Here is a 26,476-nt window from a genome sequence, read left to right on the forward strand (position 1 = left end):
AATGCAATGCTCTGCAAGGCTCTGCAAGCCTTACCTCCTCCAAATTTGGGTAAGTTCCATGATAACGTTAACTTTTTTACAATAGTAAGAAATTATTATTCACTATATAAGCTTACTGTTTCAACCAGAAGTGCTAGTTATCTCCCAGGATCACTTTGTGCAATTGCTTACCAAAAAACCCCCCAAACCCTAAAACAAAACAAAACAAAACAACAAACTCAAAGCAATTGATAAAAAAATACACCCTTTATTCTGTAAAGAAAAATCACCAAGTTTCGTAAGTAACTCGGACTCAGTCCTGAGCAATGTACCTTCCCTTGCCCTGACAAGTACATTTTCACCAGACAGTACTGCTTTTAAGGCATTATCTCCTCAAAACTCTTAAGCAGAGTACTAATCACCATGTTGCCTTTTCTAATTGGAGTTGATAAATGCTCAGTTCTTCCCTGAGGCATTGCTGAAGCGGTCTTGGTTTTTTACAGAGGGTTTCTACAGGAAGCCGCTAAGTATTTGCCGAACTTGACTTTACATCAATGGAACGCTTGTGTGCCGCTTTTAATGATGGCGATACCATCAGCTACACACACACACCGCATCTGATGAGCCCCATCAAACCTGCATCAAAGAACAGACTTCCAAACGCAGCCCAGGGACAGAGCGAAGCGGACAAGGCTTACACTCCCCTAACCTCACCGTCCACGAGTTCGGCCGCCCTCGGCTGAAGGCGAACCCGGGCTGGGGCTCCGGCCTCGGGCAGCGCAGCGCTGGCGGCAACGGCGATTCGCCCTCGGCTACCGCGTACCATCCCGACCAGGGGTGCCCGGAGCAGGAGGCAGCAGGGCTCCGCCCGCCTACGCCAGGACCCAAGGGGGAGACGAAGGGTCGGGGCGACGACGGGAGGAGCGCCCGGGGCTGCCACACCGGGGCAGTGCCGGCCCCGTAACGGTCACCAACGGCCGGTAACGGCCGCCCCGGCACATGCGCACGACACACCGCGCGCGGCTCCGCGGCCGCCAGAGGTGGGGGGGGGAATAGGGACGGTGGGAGCGGAGGTGCCGACTCCTTCCGCCGGTGCCTGGGTGCGCGCATGCGCGCGGGCCGCGGCGGGCGGGCACGCGCGCGGGGCCGTTTCCCTCCCCACGTGACATGGAGGCGGGGACGGGAAGGGAAAGGTCAGCGGCGACGCCGGCGGAGGGGGAGCGGAAGGTCAGGGCGCCGCGGAGCGGAAGTGGGAGCCGGAGCCCGTCCGCCATTGTGGGGAAGCGGAGCCCGGAGCAGGGGGGGGAAGAGGTGCTGCGTCCGGCCGGCCGGCTCCTTCCAGCGGGAACCCGATCGACGGCGGCGGCGAGCCCAGGCGGCGGCGACAATCAGGCGGCGGCGGGGAGGAGGCGGCGGAAGCGAGCGGCGCGGCGGCGGGCGGGCGAGCGGCCCCGGCGTGCGGAATCACTCGAGGCCCAGGCGGAGCGAGGGGATCGCGGCTCCCCGTGAAGAATGTCAGCCACCAGCGTCGACCAGGTACTGGCCGAGGGGCGGGGCGGGCGGCTGCCCGCTCCGTGCCCTTTTCCCTATCCCGTCCCTAGCCCGGGCGAGGCTCCGGGGGGGAGGAGGCGGCGGCCAGGCGGCCACCTGCACCTTCCCTCGCCGCCGGGGCGGCGCGGTTGGCGGCCTTCTCCCTCCTTCTCTCCCTCCCTCTCTCCTTCCCTCCCCGCCGCCATAGGGAGCTGCGATCTATCGGAGCCTGCGGCGCCCGGGATGGCGGGCCCCTTTCCCAGCCCCGGCAGTCCCTATTTATAACCGCTGATCCGCGCCACAGCCGCTCCTCCTCCCTGCCCGCCGGCTCTCAGCCCGCGCTCCGGGCCTGCCGCCCGGCCGGCTCGGCTCCCCCACCCGGCCTCTTTGTGTGCTCCTGTCCCGCCACCGAGCCCTCCCCGGCCTGGCCCCTCCGGGTTCCCATTCCCTCTCTCCGTTCCCGGAGCGCCCTGGCTGCCGGCTGTCCGCGGCGCCCACCTTTTGCTCCTCAGACCTGCGCACCCTTCGTTCTTTCTGGCTCCGTTACCGCACCCTTTCTCTTCGTGCCTTTCTCTCCTCACCCACCTCTCCTCCCTTCAGGCCTTTGGTTTCTGCTCCTTCCCCGCGGCCCCTGGTGCTTCCGGCTGTTCTACTCTCACTCCACGCACTGGGCTGCGTTATTTTAGCCGATTCTTCTCAGACCTTAGAGTTTCTTGTTTTTTAGCTTTGCTAGGCCTCTGCTGGCCTCTCTGTCTGGCTGGAAGCTATTCTGTCTTGGTCTCAGCTTCCTCCGAGGGGCTCTGCCACTCCTCAAAAGTTTTTGCTCTGCAGTCTCCTGCCCCTTTTAATTTTTTTTCTCTGTGGATTTAATGTCTCTTCTTTCACCGTCAGTTTCCTGTAATTCACTTACTTCTAGCTCAGTCACCTCTTAGCTTTTCATTGCTCTGTTTTCCATGAAGGCCGAATCTCCCCAGCTTCTTTAGTTCCACGTCTGTTGTTGCTCTCTGCATTCCTTTATGCCTGCGTTAGATTCATCCCAATTTACGAGGTGGTTGGGGTTTTTAAAGTTGCAGAGATGTTTCCTCATTTTGGGAGAAGGAGATAACTAACCAGTGATGAGGCAGTGTGAAGCAGTCTAATAAGTTTGAGACAGTTGCACTTAAAACCAAGATGGAGGTAGATACCTCCTAAACTCTAAAACCTCTGAATACTGAGTTTTCAAGGAATAAAAGTTGTTGACAGTCATGGAGCCCGAAGGTCCATTCATGCTTAGTTGTACATATGTGACAAGATAAATTATGTTTCTCTGGGCTAGCATTGGGGTTTTTTAAGGTGTTTTTCTTATGTTTCTATAGAGGAAGTAAGGATATTGCAGCTTGTACAGTTACACTGCTTCTTAGTGCATGATAGATTATCAGTGTTTTGCAATGACTAATCCTAAAAAAAAAAATAAAAATTCCTCCTGAAGGTATTATTTCCCTGTGTGAAAGCTACATACAGGCCATATCATTTTCTCCACAAAATTGCCTGGACAAGGAATGCACAACTCGTAGTTCAGCCTATAATACCACTCTATGTGCCTTTGTATCTCTAAAAAGCAAGGCATTGTAGCTTATTCTCTGATAAGCACTCATCAATCATCTTAAAAGATGACATACGATAATGAAGTTCTAGTACTAGCAGTAGCCTCCACCCAAAAACTTTCTTTGTTGGCTTTTTTTTTTTTGTGCTTTATTTATTGCTTATTTCTTGGGGAGGGGATAATACAAATTCATTTATTGTTCAGTTTTTCAACACCATTCAAGCTTCACATGTTGTAAAGGACCAGATTATTTCAAAATTTTCTTGTGAAGTTATTTCAATTTTAAATTTACTCTTCTTTGGTAATATTTTATTTTATATAATATAACACGGTTTTAACAATAGCTATTTACTTTATATGACACTTAAGATGAAAAGAACAGAATTGGCAAATAAATTGAATTGCCCTGAAGTAAATATCAGAGGATTCTAACTGAACTTTTTTGCCTTTTCCCCCCACTTTTCTATATACAGAGACCTAAAGGACAGGGAAATAAAGGTAAGTTGATTCCTTGTATTTCTGTACAAATCTCTGGTGTTGCTGTTTACAGAAGCTAATATATCTTCAGAAAATTTTGGAAATAGATTTTAACTATAGGATGTCTTATTTCAGAGCAAGATGACAGGAAATTGTGTGCCAAAATGTTATCTCCTAGCATATTTTACTTGGTACAGTGATCCATCTGTTAAAAATGATTTATTTTTCAAATTAAGATTAATATCAAAAGTTGGATGATAACATGGCTATTTGTTTTTAGCTGACTTTGTAGTATGTTCATATAATCTTTTTAAGAGTATATCTTGGGCCTTTCTGTGCACTGAATAGAAGCAGTGTACTAGAATCATCAGGAAGAGTCTTTTGAGCCTCCTTAGCTTGCAAGATAACAGCCACATGACTAGTTACTTACATCTGTGAGCAGAACACATCACCTTATTTTCAGAAATTCTTGGGGTTTTCCCTTCTATTTTAGTATCAGTATAAAACAGTCTCTTAGGGGTTTTAGGCTTTCTGCTTTTCTACGTTTTTCATGTTTCTGTCAACAGTTTAGTTTTAAATACCCTACTCAACATTTTTTTTTTCTCCTGCAGAAACAAGGAACTAACTACTTAATATTGTATTCAAAATTCCTAGCAAGTCTGTCATCACAGCATCTCAGATTATATCTTGCAAATTTATTTCTGGTTTGGAAATAGTTACCTTTGATACAGGGATTAATATTCTATTGAGAATTCTTTTTACCTAATCAGAACACCTTTGCCCATTTAAATCTTGGTTGCTCAGCAAGCTGAGCTATAGAATTGCATCCACACTGCTGCTTTCAGGTGTTAATATACTTCTGATTTCTTCAAACTTTTTTTTTTTTGAGCTCATGTACTCTGCCTTCTGCTGTTCATTATCTGAACTAATTTAATTGTTCTCTGAGAGCTGTCATTTAATGGTATCCACAGCATGCTTATTGTATTATTTTGTCTATGTGCAGATTATCTGCTTCGTATTACATATATCACTTAAGAGGTGGCACATGATTCCTGAATCTTTCTGAATTAGGCCTGTTCCTTTTCATTTATCTGCATTTAGAGAAAAATGAACTTGAAACCTTCTCAGTCACTCTTCAGTAATTGCTCTCTTGTATTCTAATACTTCTGTCTTTTTACCTGAAGTTGGAGCTTTTAACCCTTTCTTCATAGCTTTGAAATAGTTTGTGTTTATACCTTCCATATTGCCATTAAGTGAGAAGTAAAGTAATTTTTATTAAGTTAATTGTGGCTTCATAATCTTTGAATTATCATATCTCCATTTAAGGGAGGTTATTGCTATGCATCAATTAGAGAATCATACAAGTAGTTTTTGAATTGTACTCCATGTATCTTTGTTGGAGTGAAAGTATTAAGCATTTCTGTTTTGATGTTATGTTGCAGCTTGTTTAATAATGAAAATGAACAAATCAGCTTTGCTTTAACTTATTTATGTTAGCATATTTTTGTGTGCTGTATGTAACTTGTAAATGCTGCAGAATGTTTGAATCAAGACACATCTCTTAGTTTGCTGTGTAAGGAAGAGATTTTTGTATTACTGAACTTGGATTTTTATGTAGTGCGTATTTTTTACAAGTGGATACTTACTGTATATTCTCTTGGTGAGAATGGAACCTAAATGAAAACTATGGTGAAAACAGTTATTTTCTCTATTGTGTTATTTGGTATAACTTCTGTTTAGTGAAATTAAATTATGATTAAAGGGCTAGGAGAACGAGGATGGTAGCACTGTGTGTAGTGGCTTTATGTAGAGACCTTTTCAAGAGAATAAATTAAGTCAGTATCAGCAGTCTCTGCTGATCACATGTTGGCAGACAGTAATCTTAGGTATCATGATAGGGCCCAGTTTAAAGGAGCTGTGAGGGAAGAAGTGGTACTGAGTTAACAGACTGATCCTAAGTTGGTTCTGTGCATTGGTTCAGTTGGTTTGATGGTAGAGGATGTCAGAAACCTTACTGTTTGTGTCTCTGGTAGAGCATAGGAGAGAATGTGAGTGAGCAGTTCAAGGGGTGTGTGCATGGAAATAGTCTTTCGTATTGAAGAAAAAAGCACTGGACCTGCAAATGATATTGGGAGGTGGCTGATTTGTATTGTCTAGTAAAATGTTTTGGATGCTTTACTCGAGTTAATTATAAATTGGTGTTCCGTGCTGTTTCCCTACACCGGAATTTGTGGGATTGAAGTAGAACAGTGTGTAGAACAGTACTATCCATCTGTTGTGTTGAGTATTAGTATTTCAGAGATTTGAATGAGTAAATAATCCTGTCTTGAAAGTTTTCTTACTCTAGTTGAATTGACATAAGTTAAATCAAGTCCTACAGGGGTGTGGGGAGAGAAACAGACCTTGCAGAAACTTTCTTGTTTGTTGTGACAGTCTGTCACACCTGTGATAGGGAAGTACTGACTTGTGTTTACATCTATGTGTATAATTTTTGGTTTTGTAGAAGGTTTAATTGTAAGCATTGGGTTTAAAACAAGAATTAAATTTTATGTGGGTTTTTTAGTGTTAATTCTCCACATCAATCGGGCTGTAGCGGCTTCTTCTAATGAAAAATTTATTCTAGTGCCTTTGGCCATCATTTGTGCATTTTGCAAGTGGTTACTCAAAGGATAGTAGCAGTTAAGAGAATATAAGTTTTAAGTTCCTTTATTTGATGACTTGTTTCTTCCCAATATCTAATTACATTGTATGTTTTCACAGTGTTTGCGGAAGTATGTGGTAATTTCAGGGTTGGGTTGATACAGATATTTTTAGTAACTGCAGCTTAGTTTCAATTAGTATTCTTCATCATTGCTCTGTTGGAAAATTTAATGGGGAATTTTGGGAATGAGGTATGCATCTTAATTTATTTGCTCTTGTTAAATATATGTGTGGGCTACATTCTTCATTATTAACACATCAAGTAAAGTTAGAATGAAAAGCTAAAGAAAAAACACTTCTAATGGTTCTATTTCACTGGGAAATGTATGTAGTTACTAGGAAAAATGTCAGTAGACCATTTTGTGTCCCTGACTTAAGAGCCTAATATAGAATGAGTAAGAAATAAAATACATTTACAAGAATATTCTATGTTAGTTGTAATGGCAGACCAAAATAATTCTGTCTGAAGTGACCTTTAGATATCTTTGAAACAATAAACACAGCAGATGCACGTTTTATGAAGATTAGCTGTCAGTGTGAGGAGATTAATTTTGATAGGTTTCTAGTCTTGACATGCAGCTGTTTATTCCTTTATTGGTGGTTGCATGCTTTTAAGAAACTTGTATGTGGCCATCTATGTTTTTCATTCTAATGTAATTGTATTTGACAGTTGTGCTCTCCATATTGTTTGGTTAAGCCTAAGCAAGGGATATGACATGGACAAAAAGACATTCAGGCTCGTCCTCTGTATGACTGGGCCAGATATAAAGAATATAGTATTCCAGCTCATTAATATATTACCATTGCATGTAAAGTCAGGATGATTTATGACCCTAACAGAAACTATTTATGGAGGAAAAAGACCCTCAACACCTAATGTTAATTTATATTTAATATTTATCTGGGAACATTTTTCTATGAAGTTTAAAAAACAATTGTGCTCATCATTGCTGTTCACATTTGGTGGTGGCTGGTATACAAGTCAGCATGGTGCTGATTTGTATTACTGAAGTGTAAAGCATTGTGACTTTCTAACTTCTAAGAAGATACTCAAAATACAAGTTGCTTTCTTCCTTCCTGGATATGTGCTTTGAAAAAAATCTTGGGTTGCTCTGTGTTAAATTACATTTGTACAGCTCTTTTTAGTGCTGTCTGAAGTTAAACATTTTTTTGGTTATTCCTTGTGATTATATCTCTTCCTGTGTCATTTTTTCAGCTAGTTTTATTCCCTAAAGGCAGTTTGGTTTAGAGTGTTAAAATCAAATATGAAAAAAGACAATTGAAGATTGTGCCCCCCCAAAAAAGAAAGAAGTGACTGGATCCAGGCAGCACCTGGCGTGCAGTTTGGTATTTGGGAGGCCAAAATAGCCCCCCATGAGGCAGAAGGAAGCCTACTCTTAAACACTTACTCTAGCACAGTTGAAGGTTTAGTTACATGGTTGTATACATTTCAGAAGCTTTTGCTAAAAGGGGAAATCGTAGAATTGGTTTCTAACTTGGTGTCTCCAGCTATAAAATAAATAAATAAAAAAAATTAAAAATAAATTAAAAAATAAATAAAAATAAGTTAAAAAAATTACATTCAGAAAAGCAGGAAGTTATTTCTGAGAAGAGGTCTTCATCTTCAAATTGAATAATTGCAAATTGCTGGTTTAAGTCCCTGTTCTGCTTTGCACCATGGGAGACAGTGGAACTTAGTAGATATTTATTCAATTTGGCTTTGTTTGAATAATAGCCTGGGGGAGGGTAGAGAAATACTTCAAGTAATTTGGGCAGCTTCAAAATTCCAGGTAGGTGTAATGCCTTAGATGAAATTAAAGGTAATAGGAGGCTGAGAAGAGCAGGCAGGGAAAGATTCCAATATATAGTGGCATATATGTTGGGAAAGAATTGTAATAACCCTTGGGGACTTCAGCTCTTGTTTCTGTCTGGCTTTGTCCCCTTAGAGCAGCAGAGATGCCACTAGTGCTGTACAATATAATATTTATGTAGGAAATACAGAATTAAATAGCTGAATAATGGTGTCCTTCATGGTTGTCTTAGTGGGTAACTGCCTTCCCTCTTGGCAGGAGAAAGCTGTATGTTGCAACTTTCCCTGAACCTATTGAATATGTTGGATCTGGTAGGTCTGCACATTTGCACTTGGTCTGGTACTTCTGGAATGGCTGGATTTACTGCCTGTGCAAATAAGGCATACCTGCAGCTTTTCCTCTGCTTGTGCAGTTTAGAAAAGAGTAGTCAGGTGTAGTCTGCTCTGGCTGGCATCTTTCCAGACCTCTCCTGAGATCTGATCAGGATCATAAATAGAATGAACAATTTTCTTTAAATTTAGCAAAGTGGTTCTTGATAATAAGATGTTCAGATCTCAATGAAGCACGTGTAGAAGTATTTCAGTGTACAGGTGATTAAGAAATGCTATCTAGATTAAAAGTGCATCATATATTTTCTAGAGAGTATACCTAATACAGATTTACTTTTAGTTTCAGTACAAAACGGTTCGATTCATCAAAAGGATGCAGTAAATGATGATGATTTTGAGCCATATCTAAGTAGTCAGACAAATCAGGTAAGTGGACATTGTTTACTGTTTTGAAGTTAATAGTAGAGTTTTATCTGACTTTCAGACTTGATAAATTTTTCTATGATATTTCTTAGCATTACTTACTTACCTGAATGCCCATTGAAATAATTTTATACCTTATCTTAAAATTCAGTATCTTAAACAGGTAGTCACCTCAGTAATTCTGGAAAAGATTCAGTTAAAAAGTGAGCTCTAGTGTGTCCTGCTCTTGTGCTTGTGTTCTAACTTCAGAGAGATACAGTTACAAGAAGAGGAAAAAGAAAAACTAAAAAAAAACCCCAAAACAAAACCCCACACCTTAAATTTACTATGAAATCATCATATATTGGTTGCGATTGAAAACAAGGGTTTAATTTGCTGTAAGAAAACATTAATTTCTTGGACATAATTTCCTTTGAAGGTGATAGTAATAGCTCACAGTTGACGGCATAATAGATTAAAGCTTAGTATTACTACAGCTTGGTATAATTCTTTTGCCAGTAACTCAATGACTTATTTTCAGAGTGAATTGTCTTGGCAGTCAAAAGTTAATATTGATTTCATTAGTTTGTAAGTTATAGTGGTCTTGAGAGAGAGAAAGTACAAATTATTAAAAGGGTTTAAGAATTTTGCTTACCTTCCAATTTTTTTTTCAAATGATACAACATTAAGGAGGCATCAGGTAGAGGATGATAATGTGCAGTTTTTTCACTAAAACAATATCAAGTCATAGAGGGGTAGTCCTGAAGCAGGTATACATCCTTTTCTCTAATGCATTCTCTAATTAGAACATTAGGTATCTCTAATTAGAAGTGAGAAATTTGACAGAAACTTTACAATACCAAGACTAAATCATAATTGCAGCTGTTTTTCTGTATTTACACAATTGCAGTTGTTACTGTTTTTAAAAAGTAGCTTGTTAATTTTTTTATGCCCTTGACATATAGGCATTTTAACTAACTGATAATAAAGATACTATATTACAAAAAATGGGGCTCTTTAGTTATTTGAAATGGTCTCTTGAGGAAAAAATGGCCACGTCTAACAGATACTTTGTTCATCTTTTCCTTTAGGAGGAATGGTGGATGTTACACATGCATTAATGCAATCCCTTAAAAATGCTTTGGATTGTATTACAGGTTTTTTTTCCCTGAGCCTAATTGTCTGTGTAGCTGATTTTTGTTTTATTTTCTTGCAGAGTAACAGCTATCCACCAATGTCAGACCCGTACATGCCTAGTTATTATGCTCCATCCATTGGATTTCCGTACTCTTTAGGCGAAGCAGCATGGTCAACTGCAGGTGACCCCCCAATGCCATACTTGACAACTTATGGACAGATGAGTAATGGTGAACACCATTACATACCTGATGGTGTATTTAGCCAACCTGGGGCATTAGGAAATACCCCTCCGTTTCTTGGGCAGCATGGATTTAATTTTTTTCCTGGGAATGCAGACTTCTCTACATGGGGGACAAGTGGATCTCAGGGACAATCAACGCAAAGCTCTGCTTACAGCAGCAGCTATGGCTATCCACCTAGTTCTCTTGGTAGAGCCATAGCAGATGGACAGGCTGGATTTGGCAGTGATACTCTGAGCAAGGTGCCTGGGATTAGCAGCATTGAGCAAGGCATGACTGGACTGAAAATCGGTGGAGACATGACAGCTGCTGTAACAAAAACTGTAGGTTCAGCTCTGAGCAGTACAGGTATGACAAGCATTGCAGCAAACAGCGTGCCCCCAGTTAGTAGTTCAGCACCAAAACCAACCTCGTGGGCTGCCATTGCAAGGAAGCCTGCTAAACCTCAGCCGAAACTCAAGCCTAAAGGTAATGTGGGCATTGGGGGCCCTGCTGTACCACCACCACCTATAAAACACAACATGAATATTGGAACTTGGGATGACAAAGGGTCAGTGGTAAAAGCACCCCCAGCCCAACCAGTACTGCCTCCTCAGACTATAATCCAGCAGCCTCAGCCATTAATCCAACCACCACCACTGGTGCAAAGCCAACTGCCTCAACAGCAGCCTCAGCCACAGCAACCACAACAGCAACAAGGACCTCAGCAGCAGGCCCAGCCTCACCAGTTGCAGCAGCAGCAGCTGCAAAACCGCTGGGTAGCTCCTCGTAATAGGGGTGTGGGCTTCAGCCAGAACAATGGAGCTGGTAGTGAGAACTTTGGTTTAGGTGTTGTATCTGTCAGCTCCTCCCCTTCTGGTGCAGAAGTGCACCCAGTCCTGGAGAAACTAAAGGCCATAAACAACTACAATCCCAAAGACTTCGATTGGAATCTGAAGAATGGACGTGTGTTTATAATCAAAAGTTACTCAGAGGACGATATCCATCGCTCCATAAAGTACTCTATCTGGTGTAGTACTGAACACGGTAATAAGCGCTTGGATGCCGCTTACCGTTCCCTGAATGGAAAAGGCCCACTCTATTTACTCTTCAGTGTGAATGGCAGTGGACACTTTTGTGGAGTGGCTGAGATGAAGTCTGTTGTGGACTACAATGCATATGCTGGTGTCTGGTCTCAGGATAAGTGGAAGGGGAAGTTTGATGTCAAATGGATCTTTGTCAAAGACGTTCCCAATAACCAACTGCGGCATATTCGCTTGGAAAACAATGACAACAAACCGGTTACCAATTCGAGGGACACTCAAGAGGTACCCCTAGAAAAAGCCAAGCAAGTGCTTAAAATAATTGCTACTTTCAAGCATACCACCTCAATCTTTGATGACTTTGCACATTACGAGAAGCGTCAAGAGGAGGAGGAAGCCATGCGTAGGGTAAGAAATCAATGTTGTTATAGTAGCTCTCCTGTTTTTGGAAATCTTATTTTTCATAGAACTGGAATTTCTTTGTGTGAGTCTTGAGTCAGAAAGTGGTGCTTTTTAACCAGGGTGTCTGTACTCAATATAACTAGCTCCTAATGAAAAGAGTTAAGTTCTTACAACTTGCTTTGTTAACACAGGTATGTTTTTAATCACAGTACTAACCATAAGCCTGCATGAGCAGACTTGTGACATGTATAACTCCACAAAGTAAACAAAAACTGAATCAAGTGTATTATCCCTAACTGAAGTCTTTTAGTTTAGATTTTTATGGTTTCTTGGTATCAAAAAAGGGAGTTGAAATTGTAGGAGAAGCTTACTTCACTTAACATAGAATTTCAACTCAAATGCTTCTTTACCAAGACATTAAAAGTTTGTTTACTGTGAAAGGCAGGTTTTCGCCTTGATTCAGTTTGTCTTTTGTACAATTGTGAAACATGGAAGTGATAGAGTGATGACATGTAAAGTGTCAGAATCATTTGGACATTTCCCGTAGTACATTTCCTAAAAAAAAAAGGTAATGCATACTCCATTTCTTCAAGGAAAAATATACCTGTGGTAAAGCTCTAGAGTAACTTATATTTTTGAAGATATTTCAGAAAAACAGAGAAGAGAAAGGGCATTGAATTTATTTGTCTACTTCCTCTTGTGTGTACTTTCCCTACTAAAACACTTGTGTTTACCATTGGCTGCAATATTTACTTTTTTATGTTTATTTTCTTTCTAGAAAAGTAACCAATAACTCTAGATACTCTATTCGTCTCATGGTTAGAAACATTTCAGGAACTAGTGTACCTGTTAGACGATGTGAAAGTACTCAGAAGTGGAAGTTTTCATTAGCATAATTTATTTGTGGTGCTTTCTGTTCATCCTGTTACACCACCTACTGAATGAAACCCCAGGGGTGCATGTTCATTAGGGGCCATGTGGGATATGAAGCCCTGAATTTGTTCACTTCTAGAAGCATCCATAATTCTTGCTATGAAAGAATTTCAGCTGCTTCACAGCCTCCTCACTTAAGTTTCTAGTTACATTGCTCTTGTACATTCCTAATCTTTCAACACACATATTGTGTCTCCTATAGAGCTGTGTTATGCATACTCAAAATCAATTTTGTAGTTTTATTTCACACCTCTGCAATAACTTCCTGCAAACAGCTTCCTATTGGAAGTTTTTTATTGTTTGGAAGCAAGATGAATATCCCAGTGTCTTTTTCTTAAAAAAAACAAAACAAAACAAACCCTAAATTGTTACTTTCTTGTCATCTTGATGATGAGGGGACAGGCTGCATTCTTGACTAATACCCAATGTAAAGGCAAAAGTTTTACTTTTTCATAGTACAAATAGTACAATTACTATTTCTACTATGACCAGTGAAATAATACAATTTCACTGTGATTCTGGTAATTTTTAAAGACTGAAGTTTTCATGTTTCTCTGTAGCTTTCATGCTTCAGTGTTTTCTTAATTTTTGATGTTACTTCATGAATTACTGGTTTGCTTCAAAAGTATCTCCTTTGGTGAAAAAGCTTATCACAGGAGTCATAATTCAGAGATGTCCTACCAACCCAAGGAAGATCATGAGGTTTATTTGTGGGTTTGTTCCCTCTATAGTAGAAGAAAGCCACAAAATGGATTGAAGAGGGGGAACAGAGATTATTAGTAGTGTTTCTGTGTATGCTAAACTTAAAATTCAAAGTACTAAATCCAGCATTTAGCATCTCTAACTAGATGACTGTAATTATGCATATTTGTGTAATAAAGTAACATTGCAGTTTCCTTTAAAATCTGCAGGGAAACACAGCCTATATAACTCAACTACTGAGCTCTGCATTTCTCTCTTTAACAGTTACCTTTTCCAGTACTATCTGGAGCAAACATACTTGTTGGAATATTTGCATCATTGTGCGTTGATTCTTATACAGCACTGTACAAATTTGTTATGTGGCAAATCATAAAGTTACTGTAGAGCTCCATACCTGGTTGTGAGATTTTTCTCTTTATAGGTGGATTTGAGATATGCCTTAAGCAAATTAGTATGTACTTAATATAGGAAGTCCAAAGTAGCAACAGGGACTGGGAGTTCATTTTTATTATTCCTTATGTTCTGATTTTAAACCTCTAGGTTTCTTCTTTTATCACAGTGTACAAACAACCCATCTTTCAGTTGTAACCATACATTTGTTTATTATATTATGACTCAAGCATAGTTTGGAAATGCAACAACTACTATTTTAAGTACTTGTTTATGGTTAATTGAGTAATTCTTCATTACCTAGTGCCAGCTAGGCTTTTGTGGAGCTTTATTTAAATTAGTGCACTCTCTGCTGCTGGTAGAACTGTGTAAATCAAGTTCATGCCCATTTTCTGTGGCAGCTGTGGCAATCACATTTTTCCAGTGTTTCTGTCATGAAAAACATGCTTATTGCTTTTAATAAAATATTAAATGCATCAAGCAGCAGAAGTCACTTACAGTTAATATTTTGTTATTGCATACATCCAGTGATCTAAACATAGTAAACAGCATATGATGTATGGATTTAATTTACTTTATAACTGTTCGTCATTCCAGCTAGCTTATTTGAAAAACATTGGTTGTAAAAGTAATCTTAACAACTCAGGGGGATCAATAATTAATTTCCAATATGATCTACCAGTATGTTTTATTAAAATACAGCAGTATACATAAAAAAGGGCAATGAATCAGTGATGTTTCTCATGAGTTCTCTCAGTAATACATTGAAATAATCTGAAATTGTACTAGTCCTTACTTTTGAACTGCTGCTTTGCGTGCAGATTATTTAAAAGCATGCTTGATTGGTTATCAACAGAAAGCAGTAGCAGTAGAGTCTAAAAAAAAGCAACTATTTCAAGGTGTGTTATAACATTAGAAAAATAAAAGTATTGAAAAGGAAGAAAAATCTGTAGTAGTAGTTATGCACCTAATCTTCAGTAAATATACATGGATCAAAATGAAATATGGCTTTAATTAAAAACTGTTGGAAGATTACTGTTTCTTCACCTTCATATGGTGGGTTGTTAACCTGCAATTACCTGTTGTCCTACGACTGTTACTTTTTAGTGCAGAATTTGACTTTTGTAGCATATAATGGAAAAGAGCCTGGAAATTAGTAACTGTAGAATTCTTTAGATGGTCTTCTTGTTGAGATAGTTCAGAAAAACTATTAATTTTTATCCATGGAAGAAGATAGAGGAGTTCAGTATATATTGATGTATGTCTAATTTGCATTTAGACATTTTACTTTTCCTGAAGACTTTAATTGGCAGGTAAATAAGCATTTAGTAAGTTAGCTTTCTTCTGTTTTACTACGTGTCTTGTAATCAGAGTGATGATAAAGCTAAAACTTTCTGACTCTCAGGAGTAATTTAATTTCCCCCCCCTCATTCTGATACTTGTGTAACTTCAGTTTGTCTGATAACTGGGTAATAGCCAGGCTGCAGTGTTTAGTAGTTTAACTCCTTTCCAGTCTGGGACATTGTTGAATTTATGTTCGGTTTGATATTTCTTTAAAATATCTTAAAGGAAGGTGGGAAGTGAGAAAACATCCTTAGGAGTGAACTGGAGACACCTCTTCCTTCCCTTACCCCAAGTCCAACCATCAGCTACTAGGCTGAAATGTCTAAGTCATGTAGAGATACCTCCACATTGTACCAGGTAGTTGGAACAACATTTTAAATGTAATTAGATAATGGTTGTACCAGACACCTTTATAAAAAGTCTGTTTTTACATCTAAAAGTGGTTCATAATGGTATATAACACAAGTTACCTAGTATCTTCTGAGAAACTTGTGCATTTCCTGTATGCTTTCTGGTTATGTTTCAAGGGCCATTATTTTGCAGTTTCCTTGATGTGTATCTACGGTTTCATCTTTATAAATTAGTATGATCTTGCAGTATGATCTTGTTTTTAAGAAAAAACATTATGGTCAGAAAGTTGATGTACAAGACATGCTTTTGCTCCCTTTGCAAGACGAATGTGTACCCATGGTCTTGGGAGAAAAGGAATATTTGGAGATGGAATAATATTACACAAACTGATCCAGATTTTTCATCCGGTGATAGCGTGATTATTTACAATGTCTTCGTTGGCTTTTGCATCTTCAGTCTTCTGGAGATGCTTAAAAGTGACCCACAAGTTCTGTTAGACAGATGGATTTGAAATGTGCCTGTTTTCTGTGCAGTTCAGAGAGTCAATTGTTTCTGTTCAGAAGTAGTGTTTAGAATATATTGCAGGATGAGGGCTGGTTCAGGAGAGGTCTCAATGTTAGAAAGGGATCTCATGTAGAGTCACAATGTAACAGAGTAGTGGCATGGCCTGGCTTTTCCTCGTAGGGAATGAGATGGGGCAGCTGAGAAAGCGGGGTATTTGTTGCATGGAAGAGCTGGAATGTAATTGTACTCACAGGTGGTCATAGTTTATAGTGACACTTGTGTGGATCTTGTCATGTTCTTTTTATTCTCGGTTTCATGTTTTTCTTGGTTTTTCAAACCAAGCAGGTTTGAAATTCCTGCTTGGAATATCAAGAGCATGGGTTCCTTTTCACATGGATTTAAATTCTTTGACTCTGGGACTTGAAAGACCAATTTATCCTGTAAAATAGGGACCCCTATTGGAAAAGCTAGGAATATCAACCAAGTGGTTTACCTTAATGATTGAGAGACCAGTCTCATTTTTGGAGTCTTAATTCTGTAGTCTTCTAAAATATGAAGGTAGCTGCCTAAGACAAGACTTCAATTTTGAATTCAGCTGGATCTGTGACAGCTCTGCCTTTTCGAAATGCCTTGTCTTTAAGTTGTGGCTTTTAATACACAGGAGTGATTCTGAATCTCTTCTTCTAGAGCAAAAGCAGAACCTTGAGTATACATGAATAGCTATTAAAATTCATGTGGCAGTCTTCTGCTTCATGCTACATCCTCTCAGATTGAACTGCTCTATTAAGAACAAATTGACTAGAACACTGGTGTGCTCTTCCTGCAATTGCAGGGAAGATATGTGCCTGCATATTGCAAGGAAGTCACAATTTGTGTGACTCTTATCACAATACTTGAACTTCATTGATTCATGCCACAGATGGACTAGTTAGCAGAAACAGGTGAAGATTGCTGGTGATGCTTATCTGGAAAAATTGGCACTCCAAAACCATACAGATCTTGCATATATAGTAAAGGTGTTTCTGTAGATTAAGTTGAACTAGGATTGTTTAAGTTTTATGTAAAAACTGATTTGCTTTAACATTTAGATTCATCTAGAATTTGTATCAGATGATCAGCTGTTTGAGCCCAATTCTTTCTGAAGCACCTTTTCAGAGGTCTGATAGTGTACTTCATATTGTCAGATAATTATTGTTTTGCTTCTGTACCTTGGGATTATAACCAGTTGTGAAAAAGTAAACAAACTTGCATGTTCATTGCACTTTCATATAGAATATAATTAGAAACCAAAATAAAAAAATCTCATGTTTCCTCATGGCAGAGTGGAATTTAAGTTACACATGTGCAAAGTATATGAAAGGTAGGGTTTAAAGAAAAATTGTCTGAGAAATTCTTCCCTACTCTATTTGTCAGGATCTGCAGTGGATATCATTTCCCTTCTGAGGCTCCTCTAGTTTCCTTAGCAGATCAGTTAAATGAGAGCTTGTTGCCCATGAGTGTCTGAGAAAAATTAAAAAAGGTCAATCTTTATGCTCCTCTTGCAGGGAAAGTGAGCATTGTTGAGTGCAATTGCCATAGGTGTAGTTAGCTGTCTGCTGTTGAAAAATCTTAAAAAGTTGATGTTACACTGTGAGCATTGTTAACAAACAATAATGAGTATCTACAAGGTCGATTATGTAATTTTTTTCCTTACTTTTTAATGAAGTTGCCAAAATGCCTGTCTTACAGCTAATGGAACTCTGCTGTTTCAAAGACTAGAATATACAGCATGGAAGGAAACACTTACTACTTGTAGTTAGAATTGGCCAATCAATCACTGAAAGAATCTACCTGGGAAAATAAGACTAGAAGGGCTTTTCTGGCTCATGTAGTTCAAGATTTGTTTCTGCAGAGCTTTTCCTTGTTGTGTGTAACCATATGGCATCTTTAAAGTAGTTTCTTTCCACATGTCTGCCTTCTGGATGTTTGTACTCAGTGTGCTACAGAATTTCAGATGTGAATTAAGTTCTTAATTGTTTTTATTCTTATCATAATAAAGAATGTAGTCTCTCTGTGTGCTGCCAACAATGTATGTGTCTGCTCAAATCTAAATATGTAAATATATTTAAATATATACCTTTTTAGTGTAACTTGTTCACATTTTTACTGTTGCTAACTATGCTTCAGAGATTGAAGTAAGTAAAATGTCATCACAACTAATAGGAAGAATAAATAAATTAGAAATTTTAAGTCTCAAGCTTTTCAGACTTTCTTAATATTTATATGCTTGAAAGCCTTTTATACTGTCTGGAAATCAAATGATTTGTAGCATCAGGGTCCCAGATGTATCAGAGTATTAATACATAAAGCTTACTGAGATATGGAACTGCTTTGGAGTTATAAAACCTCATTTGACTTCCTGTGTGAGCTTTGATTTTTATTTTCTGCCTGGTAGTTTTAATGTTGGGTTAAAGAATAGGAGAATATGAATGTTTAGGAAGAGGATGGTATTTTTTCCACAGGAAAAATTTTTAGGTCCCATGCAAAGCTTCTAGAGATCCTTCCCTCCCATCTTCCCAGATTTCCCAGAAGTGCTTCTCATAAAAATGTATTTAAATATAAGCTAAATCTCTGTCTTAGGGAGATATACTCAATCTAGTTCGAAATTCAAGAGAATCTAATAAGGACCTTCACTTTACACAATTTTGAAGTTTCAGTAATAGAATTTATGCTAACAGCCAATGAGATCTTTGTCATAAACAGAGTAAGCTATTTCTAGCACTTTTCAGTTTTCTCAGTAATCTGTTTTCCATTGTGGTTCTTAAGTACTAAGGTCAATGTTTTGCTGTCATAGCTGTAATGGTACACTGGGGTGTAATAAACTGCGGATTATGGCTGATGCCATTACTAAAAGAGATTTCACGAACTTTGCTGTGGCTTCTTCTCTCCACCTCTACAGCTGTCTGTTCTGCCTCTGCCAGGAGTTTCTGCCCACGCAGTGGAGTTGGCAGAGGAGATGTGTGCCTGTGCCTCACTTCACAGAATGCAGTCTGACATGTTAGCTTACATTGCAGATGAGAAGGGCTTTTAAGATGAAGATTAAATCTCAGTTTGCAGTGAAGCAGCTAAGATGTGCTACATGTTTCTTTCCCAAGCTGCTGTGAGAATCCCTCTTGGGACAGGGGCAAAGCAGACAGCTTCAGGCATGAATCTTTCTAGCATTGTAGCAAGATGCAGAAGTTTGGCAAAATTGATATTTTATTTTTTTTAATTTGGCAAGTATAGTTGATTATTCAGGAGGTGAGTGTGTGTGGGAACTGTCTGCAGTTGGCTTGTGCAAGTCTGCAATCCCAGACAGCTTTCAAAATGGACACTTTGAAATGCTTGCACTTGCAACTTCTATAAAAAAGAAGTCCTTCTTTCAGGTCTACCTTCCCTCACATTGAGCTTCATTTTTGTGGCATTTTGGAAAAAAAAAACAAATGTGAGGACTGTGGAAGCTTGTTGCTGTTAGGCTACAATTTACATTTTTACTATTAAACCCAAAGCATTTTCATTTACTTCCTTTTTGACAAAAAACCCAGAAGTTAGTGTTATGTACTTCTCAGTAGTTTCTTTCAAATTGGATCGGGAAGCTTTTGAATTTTGAGGTTTTGATAGCATAGACATTTTGTTAAATCTGTGGATAAATTATATTGCAGCTATTTTTAAGAATAGGATCATTCAGTTAATGCCTTGAATTCAGAGAACTGAAAATTGCAAGTAAGCCTTGCAGTTCAGACCAAGTTTTTATTTGTACCAGATCAATGCCCAGGCATTTTTGCTCTCCTTCACTTGGTTTTGTTAGTTTGTGTAGAAAGTTATTTGTGTGATCTACAGTTGGCAGATACCTTTCATCAGGTAATGCATCAGGTAAGAAATCCCACATTTCTTCAATTTGAATGGTACTTAACTACCATGTCCTGCTCATAAACTCCCCCTAAACCTGGGTAACCTCACCCTGGCAAATTCTGGAGTGAAGGTGGCTATTATCAGGGAACTTAAATTGACCACAGATGCTTTTATGCAAGCATTGTTTTTTCACCTCAACGTAAGAAATAAGAGATGTTGGGTGAAAGGGAGATGTGGTGAAATGCAGAGAAGCTTCCTCTGCTCTGATTGTGGAAACTGGGTGGGGTGAAAGTGGTCTTCTAGTTTGGCAATTTAAACAAAAACAAACACCACCCAAAAAAACCCAGAAGAGGAGTAGTTTTTGAGACAGGGGGGTTTAGGTTGGCTTTTGAGTGTTAACACCACTACTTGAATTTTGAGTAAATCACGTTGTCCCTCTGTCTGTTTTGCTGTACAGAATGCCATAGATCACTGCTGTCAGTAACTGGGGAACATACTGTCCACTTACACTGAAAAATGTCAAGTTTGTATTTCTGCTTTAAGTATTTAAATATAAATGTAGTAATGTGTAACTTTGAGATGATAGAAGGGGTGTGCTGGTAGTGTTTGGAAGTCTTTTTCCTCTGCAGGATTCAGAATGGACTTGAAATTTATTTCAAGCCTTCTTTATTTCATCTATTGGCAGGAGGGAGTCAGGCTCTCATTCCCATTCTACTTTGAAATTTCATCAACCTAAATGCATTTTCAGTTCAGGGGCTACACAAAGATTGGTCAGTTTAATGTGCAGCAGTTTACAATGCAGAGAGGCTTTTTAGACAGCATGACTCAGTGACTGCATACGGAATACTTGCAAATGGGCAGAAACTGATGATTTTATTTGTATACAGGTGATATTTCAAGTTGTTAAAATACTGGTATTTCATTGTTTAGCACAGCAGTTTCATAGGCTTCTGCTTTATGCCACAAGAGTGTTGTTCAGCAGTTTGTGCAGTTCTTTCAGTTGAAGTCTTCTAATAGTAAAGAAATAATCTGAGATGTGCCTAAGCAGGCTATTTTTGAATGCCTTACATGCATAGTGAGGCATGAGGCCAATGATCATCTGTTTTCAGCCTAGATATGCACTTTTAACATACCAGCTTGCATTAATGACTGATACTATCAATTTCACATTTTAAAAACATCTTGCAGTGGAAATATTAGTAATGCCTCTTTAACCTGGGAAAAAATATTTTCTAGCAGAATAATGCAACTATTGCTCTCACTTTAAGTATACTGAAGTTCTGCCCTAAAGAACATACAGACTTAGATATAGAGCTGCTGGGACCGTGAGCTGCTGATTGTGTCCAAGAACTCTGTGCAAGATAAATTTTTTTGGTGTTCATCCTAAAGCAACTCAGATCTGTCTTGGAGAAAAGCAGGGCCTCAGTTTTACCCTCATAACCATTATAAATGCTACCTATCCTTTCATTGTAGTGTCTTTTTTTTTAGAATTTAATTGGTTTCATATGATTATTTGCACTTTTCCTCAATAATGTCTAGCCTAATGAAGTTTCAGCATGTTATCAGTTTGGTTTTGAAATAATTCTGCTATGTTTCTTTTCCATTTATAACAAGCTCTATACTGCAATAATAATAAAAATACTGCAAATTATCTTCTTGTTCTCTTTTAAGTGAGAGATGGAATGTACCTCTTTTCCATGAAAGTATTTTAAAACATTTAAATAAAAGGTTTATTTAAATTCACTTAAATGAAGGGAAATGCAATTGGGAGAGAAAATATGAGTTTCCTAGAGTCAAACTACAATAACTTTTTACAGGTGAGAAGATACGTAGTGAAACGAGATTTAGTTTCTGATCCACTTTTATTTTTTTCCCCTGAGGTATTCATAATGCATAAGTGTATGTTTATCTTTAATAAAGGGGAGAAACTGGATGATGATAAAACACTGAAAATATATTTACTCTGTTAGACCTGTAATACAGAGGAAGAATTTGTTAGTCCCAGATAGAGATACAGAATAAGCTCTGTTTTAGCCTTTAACCTTACAGAGTTGTTTTTTTTTTTTTTTTTTTGCTGCACAGACATCATACTTTGTTCCCTTACACCAAATGTAATCTCTTTCCATGCTGTGAGGGCTTTGTACTAAATACACTGTTGACTGCAACTCAAGCATACATTCAAGTAGGGTTTATTTCCAACTATTCCCACCTCACTGCTTTTGCATTTTGTGCTTAACAGTCATTTCCTAAAATAAATATGGATAGTGCTTTTTTAAAAAAAATTCTTGCTGTTAGTGATGTGGTTGTGTGGATGCAGAGGTATTGGGCCAACTGCTTATTTTACCTTCTGATCCTTAAGCACATTGAAACATTTTATTATCGTGGCCTTTGAATGAAATACCTGGGAATATCTTTGTTTTCAGGGATACAATGGATTGAGAGTAGATTATGTAAATATTCATGCAAGACATCTTTTGACAAGCAGAAGATTTAGTGTACCTTTTTTTTGCTGTGTTTGTAGATCACTTTGTCTTTGTACCCTGTTCACTTTGTGCAATACATTTTGGTGGAAGTGATTTAAAATCAACATAAAACCTTTTTCTTTTTCTCTGCTGTATTTTGGGACATACTGGCCTTTTAGTTTGATATATACTTCTGTGTTTCTTTCTTGAGAAGTTAACTTGATATTACATCTTCACGAAACAAAGTACAGCTTTTTCCTTGAAAGTTTGTTGGTTGATTAAGAGAAACTGCAAGCAATGCAAACTGCTCTAATAAGAAGAAAGTAGATAACATTGAACTGTGTGTATTAACCTGATTTTCCTTTGTGTTTTTTCTTTTTTTTTTTTTTCTTCTTTTTTTCCTTTCTTTTCTTTCCAGGAGAGAAATAGAAACAAACAATAACTGTACGGAGATGTCCTTCTAGAATTACAACACTAATGATGTAGACTCTGGAAATGCCTAATATGTCCAAGAAGACGTTATTAAAGCTTTTTTCTGCTTAAGGTGACATCTTTGAACACTTTAACACAAAATTGACTCTTCTTGTAATGGTTCTCATCAGTGCATCTGCCCTTATACTCTCTCACCAAACACACTTGAGAACTGTACCTTCGTCAAGCACTTTCTGTCCTGAAGCTTTTACCAGTATCTGCTGTCTTTTGTATTTATGCATCCTAGCTAAGGCACAGGAGACCGAACGAATGCAAGGATTCATTAACTCTTTGAATTTGTTAAATACTAACATTTAACCATTAGAAGTGGTTCAATGATGTGAGATTCACATTGCTTCAACTTAATTTTTTCTTTGTTGTAGTTTTTTTAATTGTCAGTTTTTAGCTATACAACAGATTTAAAGCAAATCATGCCATATTTAGTCCTGGAGTAAAACTCAAGTCTAAATGTTCATGTGAAAATTATTGTAGTAATCTTTTAATATGGCAAAGCAACTTTAAGCTGCAGTTTAGCCAAATGAAACGTAACATAAAATTATATTAGAATGACATTTCCCTTGTTTCAAACTGTTTGGTGTAAGAGAATATTAATATGCAGCTTGGTGGACACCACCAATTAATGCACATTTCTTTATTTTTTTTTTTCCTGTAACATGTATACTGAAAAAAGTGCATTTGTCTGAGGAACTGTTTGTTTGCTACCACTCAATGAATCTCAGTTTTGAGTAAATGTACCTCAGTCTAAATCAGACTTTTTATGACCTTTATAACTACATTTAAAATAATCTTTAATTCCTATTTCTGGGTGTTTGCAAGCCTGACAGATTGCTATCATGAAAGTGAAAATTTACTCCTCTAGGTGATTCACTAGCTAAATAAACATAATTCTTGTTTAGCAAGCATATACTCTGTTTCTCAAATTTTTTTGTTTCATTGTTCCAACATCAGGTGTTCTTTTCCCCTACTCAAAAATATTTTGAGAAAAACGCTTTGATCCACGGAGATGGCATGTTCATGCCCATGTTAACATGATTTTTGTTAGAGCGATGCAACACTAATTTTAGAACATATTAAACTGGGTAATTCTATACTAGTTGTTAATTTTTAAAGATGACATCTTTTGTTTCAGTTTATATAGTAACACTTTCTATCTGCTGGAAGAGAATATTAAAAAAAATGTTAAGCGGGTGTATTGACTGTACAAAATACTGAACAGCCTGTACCAAACTCCAAGGATAGCTTTCTCCTTTTAGAACAGCAGTGTAGAAGTCAGATATGTTATGGCTTAAAATAGCAATACCACATATTATTTGAACATGTTTCATGTCTTACTGTCCAACACAGATGTTTATATTGTGTTCCAAGACCTACATTTACAGATTCTGGCAATCAAAGTTCGGTGCTTAAGTGGCAAAGTTTGTTTTGAATACAGGCCACATAACTGTATTTTAATTTCTCTCTTCTTAAGCACGTTGCACTCTTTTTAATGTTTCAAACACAAAGTTCAGTACATGCTTACTTCTTGCTCAGTATTTAAAGTATTGTTTGAGACTGTGGAGTAGCAGATATGAATCTTAATTTTTACTGCCAGTTTTCTGGAAGCTAAAAGGGCAGCCGCTTCCATATTTTGAGGAAAGAATCAATCTCACTTAAATGCAAATGTGTAACAAATAGCAAGTGGAGTAAGGGAGGGGTGAGCTAAGTGCATATTATAAGAGGAGACTAGGAGATAAAGGTTGCAAGCCCAAACCCTGGGAAGTTTGGCTTGAGCCCTGAAATGGCTGCTTCCATGCATTTCTGTTTTATAGCTACTTGTTTCCCCACTGTTGACTGATCTGTGGATTACTCTCTGTTATTCCAGCTGTCATTGATCGGTTGAATTGGCAAAGGTCAGTGTTGTGAGTCCAAAGAATGTAGTCCTTCTCATGATCCTTCAAGGGATCAGCATGTTTCTACTTCTTTATTACAAAAATATCATATGAAAATGCACAGAAGTTTCCAGTTAAAAGAAAGCCACTGTTAAGAGTCAGGCATTCAGGAATTGATTGCATGTGCATCCTTAATTTGCTTCCACTGCAATATTCATATTTTTGCAGGCTTTGTTAGTATTTCCTGCTTTCCCCTTTGCCTCCTCTATTCTAATAGCATGAGCATTGCTCTTGGATTGGGTCAGGTTTAGTATAGAATGGGTTCATCCCTTTGTTGAAGACTTTGAAAGCTTTGAAAATGAGGCAGGGTTGTGAGAGAAGGAAGTGATCACAATTTAGAGAGCTCTGACAGTTCTTGCACTGTTTTCAGGTTTGTTAGAAAATCTACAAATAGAAGAGTTTCATTGCTGATGGTGTTAGTGATGTTGTGACCAATTTGCCGACTGCTGAGAGTTTAGTATGTGCAGCTGAAATTAAAAGGAATTTTATGTGCTTATAAAGTACTGTAAAAATAGCATATAACATTGTAAAAATCAGCTATGGAGTGCTGTACTAGTTAATGGACATGTGAAACTTCTAGCCTTCAGCTTCCTTATGCACGAGTTCTTTTCCTCCAGAAAGAAAAGGAATGGTGCTTAATATCTCAAATAAATGTAGAAATACATTTTTTGGTCTGATTTTTCAATATGGTGAAGTTGTTGTAATGGCTGTTTGCAAACTTGGTAACGGAGGAGTTGATGGAACCCATTTTCTTTTCCTGATGCCTCCTCCTTTGTGTCCACATCTGTTTTCCTGTGTTCCAAAACTGAGACAGCTCAAGGCATTTTCTTCTGATTGAACAATTAGTAGTTCTCTGTAAGGTTAGATGTTTAGAAGGGGAGGTGGTGGGATGGGAAGGAAGGAAAATTGTCCTTTCAAAAGCAGGTACCTGCTGTTATATAGGCTGAGCTCACTGTAACTACACACCCACGGGTTGGTGAACCAGAGATGAAGCACCAAATATAAAGCTGGGTAAAGCTTACCAAGAAAAGCAAAAAAAAAAAAAAAAAAATTCTGTTTTTAGTGTAGGATTTTCATAGTGTACAGTGAGATCTGATGTTATCAGACACATTTAGTGGTGCCAGGAGGGAAGAAATGTCAAATGTTTACAATTTGGCTACTTTCTCTACCTTGAAGAGACCTGAGAATTCACCTAGAGAAGTTACTGTTGAAAGGCTTATCCTACCAATGCAAGTGGGACGAATGAAAGTCATATGTGCTTCGCTAACCTCCAAATGTCTCTTGACTTTGCAAAGTCAACATCTTTTAAGTTAGGGGTTTTTTTTTGTATTTGACTTTGACAAGATATGATGCCTGTCAGGTTGTTGGCTTAACACAGACACTACTTTATTTTGAGTGACTCAGATTGGGAAAAATTCACAACCAGACAAATTTCACTGCTTCAGGTTTTTTGCTGTTCTAGGCTTACAAATAGTTGCTTCTATACATCCTTGTGCTCTGTTATTCTTTTTTTAAAAGTCTGGCAGTTTCATAATGCATCCCCTGAAAATTTACATGCAAAACCCCCTTGCCCCCCCTTGGCTTCTCATCCTAGGAAAGTCTGTGGCACCAAACAAGAGAGATCCTTGAGCTCTTGGTCAGCTGCAAATAAGTTAGCATTTAGGAGGAATCATCTTAAAGATGTTTAATCAAAGTTCTATATTGTAGATGAATTTACACACTTGAAATATATTCCTTTAAAAAGAGGTTTTAAACAAACTATTTTGATGCACAGGTATCAAAGTATCTTTCCTATCTGAAACTGAGTTGAAGCAACATTGTTTTGAATTCTGTAAGTAGCAGTTATCTAGATTTTTCAGAATTATTGGTGGCTTTTTCACTGGAAGG

General features: G+C 38.3%; 1 protein-coding gene across 2 annotated transcripts; it reads left to right on the forward strand.

The window, feature by feature from the left end:
- Positions 1-1,135: 1,135 nt before the first annotated feature.
- YTHDF3 (YTH N6-methyladenosine RNA binding protein 3) lies at positions 1,136-23,565 on the forward strand. Of its 2 annotated transcripts, XM_030444387.1 has the most exons (5): positions 1,136-1,515; positions 3,565-3,589; positions 8,749-8,834; positions 10,027-11,619; positions 22,588-23,565. In XM_030444387.1, the coding sequence occupies exons 1-5, from the start codon at positions 1,492-1,494 to the stop codon at positions 22,609-22,611; spliced, it is 1,752 nt and encodes a 583-aa protein (XP_030300247.1). In that variant the 5' UTR covers positions 1,136-1,491; the 3' UTR covers positions 22,612-23,565. The 2 variants fall into 2 exon arrangements, with proteins under 2 accessions (XP_030300247.1, XP_030300248.1); XM_030444388.1 differs by lacking the exon at positions 3,565-3,589 and having other exon boundaries at positions 1,374-1,515.
- Positions 23,566-26,476: the final 2,911 nt, after the last annotated feature.

Source organism: Calypte anna, chromosome 2, assembly GCF_003957555.1.
Source record: "Calypte anna isolate BGI_N300 chromosome 2, bCalAnn1_v1.p, whole genome shotgun sequence".
Lineage (NCBI taxonomy): Eukaryota > Metazoa > Chordata > Aves > Apodiformes > Trochilidae > Calypte > Calypte anna.